We start from the raw sequence: 17753 nt of genomic DNA on the forward strand, positions 1-17753 counted from the left end.
CAAATTTGAAATATTTGGTTTAAATACTCATGTACAGATGATGTCAGAAGAGAGGTGCAACACTGTATGTGTATACCCATCTGTAAAACACAGTGGAGGCTCTGTGATGCCTGGGTCTTCATTTCAGCCATGTCAAAATTGATGGAATTATGAGTACAGATAAATGCTGTCAGATTTTGATCCACAGTGCAACACCATTTGGAAAGCATCTGATTGGCAGCAGCTTCGGTTTTTGTTTTTTTTTTTTTAAATATCACAGTGATACCAAACACACTTATCAATCATGGGTTGGACTGAACTTCAACATTAGTGATGTAGTGTGAGATCACTTTGACAGAAAATGGACAAAAAGTAGCCAACATCCAAAGAAGAGCTTTGAATGTCCTGAATTTAATTTAATTCTGTTCAGTTTATTTATATAGCACCAACAGACTGGGATAGCTCAGTGGGTAGAGTGGTCGGGGGTTCAAATTCACTGAACGACAACCCTGAGGTACCCCTGAGCAAGGTACCGTCCCTATATCCTTCCTGGGCGCTAGATTGGTGGCTGCCCACTGCTTCACTGAGTAAATGGGTTAAATGTAGAGAGGAATTTCCCCACAGAAATCAATAAAGCATACATTATTATTATTATAAACACACAGCAACAGTTGCTTCATTGTGTTTTGTATGGTATATAAGACTACACAGAAAACAGGAGAACAAAAAAAAACAAAAAACAGATGACCTATGAGCAGGGACCTTGGTGACAGTGGGATGGAAAAACTCCATTTTAACAGGAAGAAACCTCTTGCCGAACCAAGCTCAGGGGGAACAGCGACTAGTTTGGGATGAGGTGATGAAGATAGGACAAAAATGCGCTGTGAAAGATCCACAGATTAACAATAATAAAGAGAGTGTTCAGGCTGTGCTGAGGAATAAAGGTGGACATGAGAATCCACCTCATACTAAATTATGTAAAATATCAAAATTGAATTTAACGTGATAACATGATAAGGTTTAGTGAAGTTGAACGTTACCAGAGCCAGTGTAGCCAGCAAATTATTTGCTAAACCCTGATAGCTTGTGTTATATAAAGTTACAGTTACAGCTGACTTTCATGCCTCCCAAACCTGGTTAAGCTTTGGGGCCGTTTTGTTTTTCTTTTGTCTCATGACTTACTTGTAAATGATACATGTTGCTTAAGGTATTTTGATAATCACGTACAGATTTTACAGGTGAAGTAAACTAAAGATTTCATTTGCGGAATAAGAGAAGAGGACTAATAAAAGGTCACAGCCTTGAGTTTACATAGTTGCTTTATATACTGCAACCATGGATACGATACCAAGGTCCTCTCGTCTTAGAAACCACTTGATCCCTCCCCTTAATTTGAATGTGAAAAAAAATAATTTGTAGATTTTATTCAAGATCAAGTCAAGCTCACAATCACAACCACATTTCTGGAAAGGTAAAGATACCATTATCTGCGTTTACAACACCTTTCTTACCACACACACACACACACACACACACATATATATATAAAACACCCAGCACGCCCCTGCGGGCGGTTTATCCTTCAAGCTCGGGTCCTCTACCAGAGGCCTGGGAGCTTGAGGGTCCTGCGCAGTATCTTAGCTGTTCCCAGGACTGCGCTCTTCTGGACAGAGATCTCCGATGTTATTCCCGGGATCTGCTGGAGCCACTCGCCTAGCTTGGGAGTCACCGCACCTAGTGCTCCGATTACCACGGGGACCACCGTTACCTTCACCCTCCACATCCTCTCGAGCTCTTCTCTGAGTCCTTGGTATTTCTCCAGCTTCTCGTGTTCTTTATATATATATATATATATCTCAATCACAAAAAAAATCAACATTTCTATAAAGTAAGGCACTTGGAATGGTTTTGTCCTTCGTGTGTGTTTGTCTACACATTATCTGAAGATGTAGCTCAATAAACTTTGACATTACAGTCAAGTCTATTTCCAGGAAAACTGCCAGAAAGAAAAATAATTAACCAAGAACATATTCAAATCAATTCCTCACTCAGCCATCACCAGTTCATGGACAAACATACCCTCCATCTTCCCACTTATTCCACATTTGTTGGATCCCAAGTAACATGTCTTCCATCATGCAAGCTTCCTAAAGCAGCCATGTCCTCGTCCTCCAGCTGGAATCCAAACACCTGTTTGTGTGTGTGAGAGAGAGGACGATAAGATACGGTGGCCCCTAGAGACAAAGCATGTACAAACTCCAAAACACGTACAAATTCCAAATAGCACGCACAAACTGCAAAACACGTACAAAATCCAAAACACATGCAAACTCCTAAACACGTACAAACTCCAAAACACGTACAAACTGCAAAACATGTACAAAATCCAAAACGCGTACAAACTCCAAAACACTTAGAAAACACGTGCAAACTCCAAAACACGTACAAAATCCAAATCACAACGGAAGTGCTCCAGGACGCTAGGGGCAGTGTTGAGCTCGATTTGCAAAATAAACGGCAAGTTTGTTGCAAACACATGGGCTGTATGGGACGGTCTAGTCTCGGTCGTGCTTCCCAGGTTGCCTAGCAACCATGATACTAACCGCTGGAAACGTGTCATACAACTTTGTTTGACAGAAATGAAGGAGAACATATTTTGTTCATTTGTTTGTTTGTTTGTTTCTACAAGAGCTTTGTGTGATTTGATAAGTATCTGAGGCTGAGACCACAGGACTGTAAAACATGACTTTTGGGCTTCATTTCTGTACTGAACAGTCATTTAAGATTCGTTAGTAAATAACAATTAGCTAATGTTGTTCATGAGACTAAAGTCATATCACTTTAGTAGTGTAAATATAATATGGCCAATATTATAGTTATTATATTAATCATTATTAGCTATTACAGCAGTGAACACGAACTCTGTGTCAAATACTGAGCTTCAGTACAGTTTCAAGTTGCAGTTATTTATATGTCTTATCACCTTAAATCTTCACTCAAGACAAGTATCTTTGACAGTGCACATATAGGTGTATCATATATAAGAGACAAATGTTGTTCCTTCCCAGTCCCAGTGCACTTGTTAGCATGTTTTTGTTCGTGCAACTGGTCCGTTGGGTTATTGTCTCTCCAGAAACATTTCTGTTGTGTCTTGTGTGCTTTTGCAGCGTTTTTCTTTTTGCAGCGTTTTTCTTTTTGCAAGTGTTTTTCTTTTTGCAAGTGGTTTTCTTTTTGCAAGTGTTTTTCTTTTTGCAGGTGTTTTTCTTTTTGCAGCATTTTTCTTTTTGCAGCGTTTTTCTTTTTGCAGGTGTTTTTCTTTTTGCAGCATTTTTCTTTTTGCAAGTGTTTTCTGAAGTTGCAGTCCGTTTGGCCTCTCAGGGCCACCGTAATAAGAAGAGGAAAAGGATCATATGAAAAACGAAAATGCCTGTGGCATTAAAAGTGAGATTGGCTTCTCTCAGTTGTGATGATAAACTGCAGAAGTTATCTGTCTTCTGACTGGAAAGATGGACACATTATGCCATTATTTAAACTATTTAACTTGTCAAGATCTCTTTACATTTACTAAACCTCAGTTAAGCCAGATGCATAAGTTTATTATGATGACCTCTAGTGGAAGCTACCAAACAAGGCACATCATTGTGTAGAAGTCTTGAGCCACCTCCTTTTTAAAAAAATCTGTATATTTTCTTAGAAAAATGTTAATAATTCCATACATTTTCAATTTGTAATTCATCACTAAATCCATCAGTTTTAACAAGATGAAGAAGAAGAACACAACTGACTGAAATGCAGGTGCAAACAATGACAGAGCCTCCACCGTGTTTTTAAGATGGCTGTACACAATCAGTGTCATACCTCTCTCCTGACCTTTGCATAAACTGACAATTATTTGAACCAAAACTTTCAGATTTGGATTCATCACTCCATTCATTGCTACTGATTTTAAGTCCAGTTCTTGTGTAATGTGGCATACCACTTGTTTTCCTCCCTTAAGAATGACTTCTTAACAGCCAGCCTTCCACTGAGACCATTTCTGACGAAGCTTTAGTGAACAGTAGATGAACCAGATGCATCTCTCAGGTTCTGTCAGGTCTTTGCTTTTTTCCTGTTTCTTAAGATACTTTTCTTCTGCTGCAGAAGAACTTCTTTTGTCCTCCATTTGTCGTGTTTCCTTAAAATTTTTAGGACACAGTGCGGCAAGTTTTCCACTAATAGCTCTTTCTGAATCACCCTGTTGTAGTACAATTTTTACATCTGTCAACTGTGTTTGGTGTTTTCCATAGATTAGACTAAAGAAATTGGAACAGACAGGCTGCTAGTAACAAAGTGTGTAAAGATATAATTTAAAATTGGTTCTTCACCAAGTTTTCTCTGTATTTCAATGTGTAGAGACAGCACTGATTCACCCCTCGAGTTTGCTGCCTTTTTTGTGCTTGAATGATTTATTCCTCTGAAAATGGTCAGGTACAAGGACTGGACTAAAAATGGGTGTAAAAAGAGCCAGTGCCCAAAAGAAAACTCTGATACCAACTTTAGAAAGCTGGCTCCTTAAAGGCAAAATATAAAGAAATTAAGGGTGGTTCAAGACCTTTGCACGGTGTAACTGGGTTTAGATGAAGACATGATTTTGACTGTCTTGTCAAACTTAGGCTACAGCTAAGCTTTATTTGAAAAAATGTTCGATCACAACATGAACTTTTATTTTGGTTTTTCATTTTGTAGACTTTTTTAAAGGGTTCAAGAAAGTATGGAATGATCTTTAAACTCACTTCACAGTTTTCTTGTATCCTCTTCTTTTTGGTCGATTTTGGTATTGTCACAACTCCGTTCTTAGAAACACAAAATTGAAAATATTCAAGAATATTTAGAATTTCAGTAGACACAATATTTTCACACCAGGGATGGAAATCATGTGATGAGCGTGACAACCTGAATACTCCAGCGGATGCAGATCTGAGCTGGCGTGCGTCTGTGCTTTTCCGCTATCTGGAGAACAGTGGGATTGTTGAAGACTTGACCCTTGGCCAGAGGACTATACCCTTCAAACACAATTCCCTCCTGACGACAGTACTGAATCAGGTGATTTGGCTGCTGGAAAGGATGGTACTCAACCTGATCAGTTAAAACAGCATATAAAACAATAAAGTCAATGAGCTGAAGGAAGTTTTATGGCATAAAGAAAGTCAACCTGAGTATCTTTGCACAGATTCTAGCTTAAATAAATGCTAAATGGATAAAACTACCTGGTTAACATGTGGTATCACAGTACAGTCTTCTTTCAGCTGTTCCAGGTGGTGGACCAGAAAATTGCTGACCCCAATAGCACGGCACACACCTATATTAGCAAACAGAGATATGTATGCTTTGTGAAATAAACTCTTTTACTACTATTAAGTGATATGTATTATCATCACTACTTCAGTGATTATCCAGCTGTAAAACTGAAGCTAGTCTTTTAATTAAATTATGAACATAATTCCCAAGGATAAAATTAATATAGTATAAATAAATAATTGCATTGTATGGTAATTCTGATAATCTCTCTAAGTTAATACCATGCATTTAGCATTTATAAATATAAATATAAATGCAAATATAAATACAGGCCATTTACCTTCCTTATAAAGTTCTTCCAAAGCTCTCCAGGTCTCAGCTCTCATCTCCCTGTTGGAACCACCAGGTGTCTTTGACTCTGGCCAGTGCATCAGGTACAGATCTTTAAAAACAACAGGGGTTAGAGGTCATGATGTAACAAAAGACAGCAAACTGCATTCGGTGTGGTGAACATGGATTAATTCAACTACATCACGAGCCATCACAGGTTTATTCAAGACGTTTGTCCTGCAGTGACATCCCAGAAAACTGTTTAGCTGTTAACTGTTTTTAACTTTATCAATCAGACGGCATACCAAAATACTCGACCCCCATTTCCAAGCAGGAGTCCAGACAGGCCTTTTTTGCAGCTGTATATCCGTAGTCGCCGGGCCACAGTTTATTCGTGAGCCACAGATCACTTCGTGGAAGCCCACTTTCTCTGACAGCTTTGCCCAATTCGGCCTCGCAGCCATAACGCTTTGCTGTGTCAATGTGGCAGATGCCACATTCAGTGAGGGCATACATAACTGCATTGTGGGAGTAACCACCATTATGTGATGTGCCTGGCAAAGAGAAAAACACACAACATTTATACATTAAAAAAAAACCCAATGGTAATTATTATAATATAGACTTTATATTTCCCACAGTGGGGAAATTCACGTGTTACAGCAGCACTAGAAGACATTTTAATGATAGTGTTATGTAGTTTAATTCAAACTTGACGGCGTATTAGCGCTGACATAAATATACAGTGTATTCATAAAAGGTATAAATACATACAAAATATTCACATATCCTGGATTAAAGGATACTGAAAAACCCGTTTGTGTACGCAACTATTTATTAGTAGTATCAACTGTATTGGAGGAATTAGACCAAACATTTGCCTGTGGATAAACTGACGAACAGTAACACTACATATTTTTTTCTTGAATTAAAACTTGATAGGTGTCAGTTTTACTTGTGGATTTACTTCCCTATTGCATTACTTAAAAGTTTTTAAGCCAACCGATTCAGTTAACAATCACTGTGTCCTAGGATTGCATAATGCTTCATTCAGGTTTGTGCTAGCTGATTTAAAAACAGTGACTGCCAGAGTAAAACACACCCAAACCAAGCACGGGGATCTGCAGACCATTGGAAAGTGGTACTGTAGGACAGTTCAGGACCGACGCCAACGGCATGTTCACTTCACCAGAGCTGAGCAATCTGGAAAAACGTTTTTGTTTTGTTGTTAACTTTTCTTGCTTTAACGAGGAAAGTCATTCCTCGTTAACATATGTTATTCTCCAAAAAAGAATATTATTAATACACTCTTTTTTCATTAACAGTGCATTAGATTAACTTACCTTTGTTGTAACCACTAGGTAGACTGGTTTTGAAAATTTTTCATTTAGTTGATTCTCCCTTTCTCTCTCGACCAACTATTATTAACATATTTGTAGAGGCGAAGATATGCCCCTGAATTAAAAATCAAGCCGCTGAACAAACATGGCGACAGTTCATTAGAAAGTCGGAATACGCGAGTGAAAATATATTTACGAGGTTGTAACGTAGAAAATGTATTTATAATGAGTAAGAACAAAATATTCATTTAACAAGAAATTTTCTCTATAATAAAATAGCTGCGTGGCTGTTGAGTACCATAAATTACGGCGGGTGTTAAATAGGAACCGCTCTTAACTTGTACACTCTTTGGACAAAGTCAGCCAACATGGCGACCGTTTGAAAGAAAGGGGTTGAATGTTTGTAGTGCCAACAAAAATGAGGTGAGTTCTCCTTTCTAGAAAGAAAAATAGAATATGTTAAAATGTAACAGGCTAGATATGTTACGAGACAGCCGACTAAACCGTTGTGTTCAAAACAAACGCTGAGCTAAAATCACGTTAAAGTTAGCTAAAATCAGTGCAACTACAACTACTTGCACAAGCTAAGTTGTCATTTCGGATACCCAAGATGGCTTAATTGATTTGCATGTTTAGTTATGGATGCCATATAATCCTAACATTTATCACAGGCCATAGATTAACTAATTTCTGTTTAGAATACAACAAATCAGTCATAGAAACTGCATATATTGATTTTTTTCTCTTTTAAACTGGAGCTGAGATGGAAATATTAATAAATACTGCAAATCTGTGTGCAGGCTGCCCCGTTGTTGCTTTGGGCTCCGACGAACCTATTTGTTTTGGGCAATTCTGCTGATCCTCCTGGTTGGTGTAGTCTTGACAGTTCTGCTGCCACCTGCTGAGGACCAAAGAGGTGTTGCTGTCTTGGAGGTGCTACGAAGGGCAACCCCGCAAAAGCAGAATCCCGCACAGGTTCACCACGCTGACAGCTCGGAGGAGAAGAAGTTTACCATCATCATCCAGACTTACAACCGCACAGACGTTTTGCTCAAACTCCTAAACCATTACCAGGGAGTACCTCATCTTCAGAGAATTATCATAGTATGGAACAACATTGGAGAGCAGACACCTGCAAAGCTGTGGAGCTCCTTGGGGCCTCATCCGGTCCAGGTAGTCTTCAAGGAGCAGACCAGCAACCGAATGCGCAACAGGCTACAACCATTCCCTGAAATTGATACTGATGGTCAGTACATCTGTCAGCTTGCACCGTATGTATTATTTGTTATATTTAAATACATTTTAGTCAGTGAACAGTAGTATTTTTGTTCTGCTCCTGTAGCTGTTCTGATGCTGGATGATGACACTCTCATCAGTGTACCTGACATCAGTTTTGCTTTTTCTGTCTGGAAGGTAATGAGTATCATAAACTTGAAAAATTTAACTGCAGATTTTAGCCGGCAAACCCTGAGTTGTTTTACTGTTGGGTTCCACAGCAATTTCCAGACCAGATTGTTGGATTTGTACCGAGGAAACATGTCTCAACGGCAGCAGGAGTGTACAGCTATGGCAGCTTTGAGCTGCAGGATCCAGAAACAGCAGGAGGTGACGTGTAGGTTGTTTGTTTTTGGTTTTTTTGTCCACATACCCTGCATGTTATTTGGGCCTGTACTACGAAGCATGCTCGACATACCCAGAATGTTTGTTGCTTATGTGGCTTCACTTATTTTTACATCAGTGTACATCAGTATACTTCTGTGTTTAATTTTAAACATATCAGTGAGAGAATAACAATCATATCTTAGTATAAAGAATAATGATCATAGCATTTCTATAAGGATTCACAGATGTCAGAAAATTCGTGCAGGGAGATTGCCAAAGCTTTTGGAATGGATGTGAGGTAATGTGCAAAGACGGGACATATGTTTGCCTCTGGAACAAAAACCAGCCACAACAAATAGTGGGGAACCATGTGGGAAAGAAAAGTCCCAGAATTTTATTTGTATTGTTGTTGGCACAGCATATAAAACACTGGGACATGACCACAAGGTAATTAATGAATGATGCGCCAAGGACAAGCATGACTGCTGGCAGTAACGTCAACCACTCATATGGGTTACATCAAAAATCCACAGCAGAAGTCTAAATCAGCGTTAAGCTGTCACAAGAAAGTGGTTATAAACTTAATAGGTCCACTCTAGGTTTACCAGTCTGTCATGTGTTCATGTGAGCATGAACACATGAAAGAGGCAACTTCTGACCAATCACAGACGTGGGAAGATCTAACAGATCTGAGCGGCCTGATTTTAGAAAGGAAGTTAAAACTGTGTCAGACCAGGCAATGTTAAGCTGTGTACAGTACAGGCTCAGAGCAACACGTGTTGCCAAAACAGTAGCGTGAGATTACAAGTGTACGATTTAAATAGGCTTTATGAATGGAAAAGCACTATTATATTTATAAAGCCTAAGCTGAAGCCAGGAGGAAAATCTGGCAAAAATGCCATCTGTGCGAGTTAACAGACTTCTCAGTATCCTTAAGACTCAGGATAATCTGTTATATCAATGTTTAAATGTGCAGAAAACAATTTTAACTTTATCTTTTCAGCTGAAACTGTGCTGGTGGTGTTTAATGGCTTGAGTGCAAGTTAAGAAAATATATACAAATAGAAATTAAAGACAGGCATAGCATGCTTGCAAATTTGATATCCAGTGTATATCCACATTATAAAGGCGTGGAAGACAATACAATCATTTTAGAAATAGAAATAAAGTTGCTCCTTTAGACGCTAGCTGTCCGTGGACATGTCCGACATGTGTTCCAGGAATGGTGGCACCATTTCCCAGAGAAACGATTGGTCAGTAGATGGTGAGTTTGTACTTGTTGACTTTAAATTGAACATGAGAAAATTCAAGGCTTATTCAGGTAACTTTGGCATAAACCCTGGTTTATGAAGAGGGTTCATTTCTTAGGGGGTAGTTTACCTTGAGAATTTGTGCTGCAGACCTAACCAGTTGTGGAACAGGTTATATTTGAGATCAAGAGATAAAACGTCACTTCCTACTGCCCAATTCACTAGCGGGGACTACATTCTCATTTTAGGTTTGACAGCATTCCTAGTAAATAATGGCAGATGGCTTGAGGATGAATTGAGGCTGCAGTTTGGGGAAGGCCTCAGGGGGGATTGGCGATGGCTCCCAGGCTGGGAAGATCCTCATGTACTAATGAGAAGTGAATGAATTGTAAAAAAGGGAAGGGAGGGTGGGGCACAAAGATGAGAATGAACAGCTTGTAGTGCTCGGGAGGGTCATATATTGATGGATTACTGGAAGGGATGTGTATGGAGGTGTGGTACCACTCCTGAAATTTAGATAAATTCTCTCCACTTAGCTTTCTGGAAAATGGTGTTAACATTGCTGTAAAATCCCCCGAGCCACTCTGAGCAGATAGTAAGAGGGTCTAATGTTTTTCATGAGTCTCTAAAGTCTTCTTTCCATGATGAGTAATAAATATAGATTCTTAGACACAACTAAACAGCAGCTGTTTTTCTTTCAACCTGCATTATAAATTTCAACAGCAGCGAATCACCATCGTATTGCTGAAAATGCAGAGTTAACCCTGAATTTGCATTGCTGCGCCACTAATCCTGCTTCATAGTACAGTTTTTTAAGCTTCCATCTCCCTGCATTCCCTGCAGATACTCCATGGTGTTAATTGGTGCTGCCTTCTTCCACCGCCGCTATTTGCAGCTCTTTCAGGACCAGCCTCAAGCAGTGCATGCTTTAGTGGATGAAACGCAGAACTGTGACGATATTGCCATGAACTTTGCCGTAGCTCTGTATTTAAGAAAACAATCAAAGTTGGGTAAAATGAACAGAGCCTCTGGGGTCTTTATCAAACCCGTGGACCTCCGCAACCTAGAAAAGGAGGCCAGCAGTGGATACCAGGGGATGTGGCATCGTCCCGAACACCTTCTCCAGAGGTCCTACTGCCTGAACAGGTTGACACAGATCTATGGCTTTATGCCTCTTTCCTTCTCCAACCTGATGGTCTCCCAGTTTGGCTTCCCCAGTTATGCAAACCACAAAAGCAGGGGCTGAGGAAGTGCTGTATTACTGATTGCTCTGGATAAAAAGTAGACGATATAGTGTTCTGGTAAGTCTGTTTGATTAACATCATGTGACAGGGTGGAGGATAAGTTTGAATTATCAGTGAGTGAGAGAGAGAGAGAACGAACGAACTGTGCCTGGAAACTAAAAAATGAAAACTTTAATCTCATTGTACCTCTTTGATTTTTAGCCTACTCTTTTGAGTTTTAGGATTCTGAGCAGTTTTCTCATTCACAGCCCGACAGTGATGGACGCCTGATTTTTGGACAGCGAGGATTGTTAGAAGAATTTGCTGCACATGCCCTTGTCTGATGAGACATCCATATTTGATAAGCTAATCTGTATTGTTTACCAGGAACTGCCTTAAAGTTACCTTGAAGCCAAAAAAGTGTCAGTCTTTGATCTATTTTGACAACTTAACCTGCTTTATTAGTAACAGATTTAGACTGTCTTAAGATGTAGGTATGCTGTAGTTGTATTTAACCAAAAAAACTTTCCACCAACGTATCTGAATAAAAAGGAATTGTGAAAAGCATTTAACAGTGACTCTTTATGTCCAGGACAGGAATGTGATTTGATAAATAAAATGTTTTCTCAGGGCATGAAATCATTATTATAATGGTGAAAATAATTTATTCCCTGTTGAATTTGTAAATTTGCTCACTCACAAAGAAATGAACCGTTTCTAATTTTCTATGGCAGTGGTATTTTAATGGAGAAAGACAGAATATCAACCAGAAAACCAGAAAAAACCCCCCATCAAATTCAGCAGGGGGTGAAATACTTCCCCCACTGTATGAGTTCAGGTAGTAATCTGGAGATGTCGGCATCTGAAGAATTAACTGAGTGTGTTTTGGCACCATGAGTCGTGGTATCTTTGTTCCAAATTCTCATATGTGCCAACTATAGATTAAACGCTTCCAATAAAACTTATATTGTCATGAATAGTTTTGTCACAGCTTTAATTTTAAACATATTGCCCTGCTGTGAGGAAAGTATTTCTAACCAAAATAGTTAAACTGCAGGTTTTTGGGTTTTTTTAAAAAAGTGCCTTGGCCACTTTTTACTGTAATAGAGGGCACTGATAAAGAGATTTGTTACCAAATGAATTATTTACATTAGTAGGTATACGTGGGAGTGCCCATTTATCTAAAATCATTGGATATGCTTATTTGTTCTATTTTTCTCTCAATGTAAAGCTAGTAGTTTGAATGAGAGTGTTAACAGAGGAAAAGGATCAGACAATAAAATTCTTTGTTTTCTAATGTGGAAATTTTGGTCTGATGGCTAATGCAGTTTTCCAGAACAACATGGACACAAAAACATGGATAAAAAGGTTTTTAGCTTTGGATTACTAACACCTGTTTTCCACCAGTAATGTGCCTAGTCTGGTGCTGGTCGATGGCCATATTTTGGCAAGTGTCAGAACTTAATTTTTGCATACTATATCAGACGTTAGTGTCACACAGGGCCGAATCTGAATGCTACATTTGGAAATTAGTGGTAAATTACTTGCAGTAATATTCCCATTGCTTCTGAAATCACTGAATCCAAGTGTTGGGAGACTCATTTTTGTGGTGCCACCATTCTTTGTTGGTGTAAATGTGTAGAACCAGTTTGAGATTTGGCAAAGCATTGGTGGAAAATGGCTAAATGAGGTAGCAGAGTTACAGATTACCGGTAGCATAACAGGTGCTTAAAGTCTACAAAGTAAACATCTCGACTGCAACGCTAGACATGAAGTTTCACCTGCTTTTAAATTTCAAGTTTGCAAGGCATTAAATCAGCAAATGCTCTTTACTAACTTTGGATGTGAAAACTAGATTTATTTATTAATAACAGTCCACTCCATGTCATTGGATAAAAGTGTCCTTGCATATTCGTTTGGATGGGTTCCAGTTCTTTCACAAAGAATTTCAGGGACTTATGATGTTGGTCCACCACCACCACCCCCGGGTCCACGTCCAGGCCTGGAACCTCGGCTGCCTGGTGAACGAATGTCATGCCACAACTTCACAAGGGGCTCCCTCTTCCTCCAGATGAGTTTATGACCATATGCCACATACCACCTGTATGAAGAGATGCATGGCACGGTAAAATGTGGAGAAAGCAGAACAAGATGCTCCCATTAGGCCACATTAAGACATTAAAGGATTTAGACTGATCAAAGCAGTGCAGAATCATTGGATTCTTTTTTCATGACTGAGTTCAAAAGCACAAAGCCTTCAAAACAACATTTTAATAATATTAGATATGTTCCACAGGCTTTAAGCTGTATTTGTGACTACACCTGCAACTGTCACATAACCACAATTTTCACACTTGGGCCATGTTATGAGAGCAGGATATTAAAACTGGGAAAAAAATCTGTCTGCTTATGTAAGTCTAAGAAAACAGTTAAACCCTCCAGAAAAAGTAAGTAATCAGATTTGGGATTAAGACAGTTTCATATGCCTTGAAACTGTATTTCATATTGTTAACATGGACAGACTTTGGGGAAAGGGTAAAAATAAGACCTGACTCACACTCCAAAGAGGGCTCCGCCAAGGTGAGCTGCATGGTCAAACAGCCGCCATCCCAACAGAAGTCCTGCTGTGTCAATGGCAACTAGCGCTTTCAGAGCCTAAATATAAACAAAGGCAAAGCTGCATTCAGTGCGCTGGCATGCATACTTCCACAGTCACTCATACATGTACCTTTTTATTTGGTCCATGCACACTCACATCTCTTCCTGCAGCAAAAGCGGGAAGGAAGACAAAAGCAACTCAAGCAACCACTCGTTATATCCGAGGTAGACAGAAGAACATCTCTGAATGCACATGTCCAACCTTAAAGAAGATGGGCCACAGCAACAGAACCCCACAGTGGGTGCCACTCCTGTCAACTAAGAACTGAGGCTACAATTCCCATGGGACAACCAAAGATTGGAAAAACAACATCATTTAGACACAACAGCCTGCCTGTGTATTGCTGCTGATCATGTTCATATGTTTATGACTACAGTGTGCAGGTCTTCTGATGGCTGCTTCCAGCGGGATAACACACCATGTCACAAAGGTCAGATCATCTCGAACTAGTTTCTTGAACATGACAATGAGCTGACTGTAGTCACCGTGTTGAATCAGTGCCATGAAAAACTGGGGCATTTCTGAAGGCAATATGGATTCCAATCGAGCACTTGTAAGGTGTACTTCATAAAGTGTATGTAGGAAATATGAAGTGTGCAGCACTTACTGTTCCTGCTGTGAAAGTGACCATGGGAAGGAAGATTATGCCAAGCTTGGCCTCTGGCATCTTAGAGCAGATAGCAGCGAGCACTGCCATGACGGCGCCGGACTGTAGATCAAAACAGTTACTATCACAGCTGTCCATCATTTGAGTTGAGCTTTAAAATGGATTTTAGCAAATATCTTACCGCCCCTAATGATGGATAGAGACGCCCGGTGGCTGCCTTACATGTGTAACTGACCATAGTGGAAACCACACCTGAAAATCAAACATTTGGTAGCCTTTCTTACTTCCTGTTACCTATATTCTCAATAATCAGCCATGCATAGTACTGAAAGGCCCTAAACGTTTGAGTGTCCCAAAATTAAAATAAGGTTTTTGTGCTGTAGTAAATGATGGATGGAATAACAGCGAGTTTCAGTCAAACATGAAGCAAAGAGATCATTAAACTATCCACCCTGGATTAAACACTAATGTTAAAAATATTCAAGTATTGTGTTTAGATTTAATAAATGTTATCAGACTCCAGTTGTGTGCTTTATTTGACTCACCAGCAGACAGGTAAACTGCAAGAAATTGCTCTTTCCCCAAAAGAGAGACGATCCCTGAGGAGAATATCCATAGGACATACATGTTGGCCACCATGTGGATGATGGAGTAGTGACTGAAGGAGGACAGAGCCATGGGAAGGCAGCGTGTTTCTGGAAGAGGAAGAGGAGAGGGGAAAAAAATGCACACACTGCAAACACAAAAGAGGACATGACCGTGTAGCACAGGTGAACTCACTGGAAGCTGGGTTGGACGTGAAGTACTTAAGCATACTTCTTTGCATTGAAGGGATTCGCCAACAGCAGAGGACGGCGGCATTTAGTGCGATAATACCTAGAAAAAAATTAATAAATAAAAAGGTGCCAACTATGAAGAAATGCAAAGAGATAAATAAAAAAAACAAAAAAAACCCAGACACATAGGGTTGGGTGTCGTCACTGATTTCTAGAATCAATTCGATTCCCATTCACAAGCGCAAGGTCCCGAATCGATTCGATCCATGATTCGATTCCATTTGATTCGGGGAAATTTTGCCTCAGACAGTCAGAAATATTATAATTCTGATCACTAATCAGTACATATCCATATTTTATATCTGTAAAAAGAAACCTTACACTTGTGAGACTTTATCAAAGGTGTGAGCATCACAGCAGATGCCTTTGTGTCAAAGTAACAGAGGATAAAACACAGACAAACATGAAGGCGATTTTCCTGGCCTGACTTTTTATAGCAGATAACCTTAAAAATATTCTGCGGTAGAACAAAAACTGAAGAAAACCATGAATCAACATGAACATTACCTGATGCTGCTGAAGCGAAGCAGAGCAAAGTTACAGAGGTTTCTATTAGAGATACAGTTAAGCATTTTGCAATTTTGCATAATTTAAAAAGTTTAAATTTCTTCAGTATTGAACAGCAAAAATGCGGCTTTCTTGTCGGAAGTCATTTAAGTAGAAAAGAAAAAAACAACACAGCGGCTGACAGCACTGTTTACAATGGTAGACTGGTAGGTGATAAGCAAGTGAATGGGAAACTGTTCTTGAAGTACACAGAGAGAGAGAGCTGTGCAAGTGTGATTTTATTGTGGTGGAGGCAAAACAGCAAGTAAGGGGGACTTCATGATGATGTTTATGTGAAGCGTAGTTTGGATCTTCTTTTCGCGACTGGTTCAATCAACTTTGGTTGGAGAGACACAAAACCTGCAGCTTCAGAATCTAGCGCAATAAAAGATTTAAACACAGAGCGCGGACCAGACACATCAAAATGAGTGAGCTGTCGGCTCTCAGCCCCGACAGCATGTCCGTGTACGTCCCGTTGGGCGAGAAAGCGTCGGGTCCGCGCTCTGTTTACGTCTTTGTGCAGAATCCGTGTGCCTGCTCTCATTTACTGTTTTAGCTGTTTGGTGGTTGTCAAAATTTTGTGAGATTTATCCTGAGATTCTGGCATTTTGGGCAAAATGCATTTATATTTAAAAATCGATTCAGGATTTTAATGAATCGATATCACGCTATTCAAGCTAGAATCGATTTTAAAATCGGAAAATCGATAATCAAAACCGCACACACACTGCAAAGATGTTGACTGTGTAAAATAATACCTGTCACAGTCTTCTGTCCCTCTGTGAGGCTGTTCCAGAAGTCATCCACCATGGACACCAGGAGAATGAGCTGTCGCTGGAAGCTGGACAGCTGGTTCCACCAGTTGTGCCAGTATGCCATGTCCTGGGTGCCCTGGGAACATGTGAAAGGTTCACAGAGTCTCTGTGAGCAGCTTGTAAATCAAACCAGTAATGCGATCTGCAAGCAAAGGAGATGTGCAATAATGTGGATCATCAAAGTGCTCACCTGCATGCCTTTTTCTGAATTCTCTTCATCTTTTGCAGTCTGAAGTCTTGACTTTAGACTCTCATATTGGAGAATGGCCGCCGCACCAAAGGAGCAGCCTGTAAACTGAAATGGAGTCAGAAAACAGCCAGAAGCACTTTACTGTCCACAAACAACAGTGTACCATGCATCCATTTCATCACTACACAGCAGTAGAAAACTGGGGGGACCTACCCCTACTGTGAACATCAGCGGTGTGAAAAGTGTAGGCCTGGGGACTCTAGGAGGAGGCTGGGGCACCGGGGTGCCAGCCTCAGTGGCTGAGGTGTTTGTTTCCTGCGTGGCATTTTTTTTCTTTATGTCTGGCCTTTTGGCCTCCCGACGAAATCCACACCTCTGCTGGTTGTAGGGGTTAAGACTGCCAGGAGAAAGAGGCAGCTTTTAAAGCAGGAAGTTGTTGAAATATACACAAAAAAGTATAAAATCAATGTTCATTTAGGGGAAGAACATAAAAGTCCTGCTTTGAAAACTAATTTTACTTTTTTGTTGTTGTTGTAAAATTACAGCTACTGCTGGTTGTAGAGTTACAAAAAAATGAATGCATCCGTAATAAAAGCTAATAATACTGAGAACAATTCAAGCACCCACAATGTATGAATCTACACGGGTAGCATGCCTCACAGTGGCTCCATAACTACTTATTGTTAGTATCAGTATCAATAATAAAAGCACGACATGCTGTTTAAGGCACTCAATTCATTTACTGAAAAACAGAAAGACTACAGTAACTCGTTTACGCTTCGATATCGCAGGTTACGGATGAAACATGAAGCTGTCTTTAGCTTTGTGGATCTCCCTGCAATGACAGTCGGAACAGTTAGGTAAGCACGGGCTGCGGCTGGTGGAGAAGTAAACACACACATCCTGTCAGTGTTACGCCTGTGCAGACAGACGCTGCGACCACAGCGACCTTGTGTTTGCTCACCTGGAGCTTCGTGGAGTGGTGTTCTGGGATCTCACGAACTCTGTTTTGGCCCATTTTATCGCGTATCCTCTCCACGCCATGATTGTGTTGACCTTCCGCTTCAAGCCCGTCCCACCACCACACTGTAGCTGATGC

At 40.0% G+C, this 17753-nt stretch overlaps 3 protein-coding genes across 4 annotated transcripts; 1 reads left to right on the plus strand and 2 right to left on the minus strand.

Annotated features, from left to right (window-relative positions):
- Nucleotides 1-1387: 1387 nt before the first annotated feature.
- On the minus strand, nt 1388-7045 carry LOC309693599 (putative oxidoreductase ZK1290.5). The gene is made up of 8 exons (XM_082512975.1): nt 6930-7045; nt 6689-6789; nt 5892-6140; nt 5597-5698; nt 5226-5317; nt 4912-5094; nt 4752-4811; nt 1388-2169 (listed from the first exon to the last, which is right to left on the minus strand). Exons 2-8 carry the CDS (start codon nt 6762-6764, stop codon nt 2074-2076), a joined length of 858 nt encoding a protein of 285 aa, XP_082369101.1. The 5' UTR covers nt 6765-6789; nt 6930-7045; the 3' UTR covers nt 1388-2073.
- A 160-nt stretch (nt 7046-7205) lies between these two features.
- On the plus strand, nt 7206-11568 carry extl2 (exostosin-like glycosyltransferase 2). 2 transcript variants are annotated; one of them, XR_014272680.1, is made up of 6 exons: nt 7207-7349; nt 7727-8172; nt 8269-8339; nt 8423-8538; nt 10622-11079; nt 11271-11568. XR_014272680.1 is itself a non-coding variant. In XM_082512974.1 (5 exons), the coding sequence occupies exons 1-5, from the start codon at nt 7324-7326 to the stop codon at nt 11022-11024; spliced, it is 1062 nt and encodes a 353-aa protein (XP_082369100.1). In that variant the 5' UTR covers nt 7206-7323; the 3' UTR covers nt 11025-11568. The 2 variants fall into 2 exon arrangements, 1 of the variants encoding a protein (XP_082369100.1); XM_082512974.1 differs by having other exon boundaries at nt 7206-7349; nt 10622-11568.
- A 147-nt stretch (nt 11569-11715) lies between these two features.
- parla (presenilin associated, rhomboid-like a) lies at nt 11716-17753 on the minus strand. Its single transcript, XM_082512973.1, has 10 exons — nt 17619-17753; nt 16868-17051; nt 16655-16759; nt 16408-16540; nt 15048-15143; nt 14813-14962; nt 14449-14519; nt 14268-14369; nt 13559-13656; nt 11716-13102 (listed from the first exon to the last, which is right to left on the minus strand). Exons 1-10 carry the CDS (start codon nt 17696-17698, stop codon nt 12958-12960), a joined length of 1164 nt encoding a protein of 387 aa, XP_082369099.1. The 5' UTR covers nt 17699-17753; the 3' UTR covers nt 11716-12957.

The sequence above is a fragment of the Aulonocara stuartgranti genome (assembly GCF_965226115.1).
Source record: "Aulonocara stuartgranti genome assembly, chromosome: 18".
NCBI lineage: Eukaryota > Metazoa > Chordata > Actinopteri > Cichliformes > Cichlidae > Aulonocara > Aulonocara stuartgranti.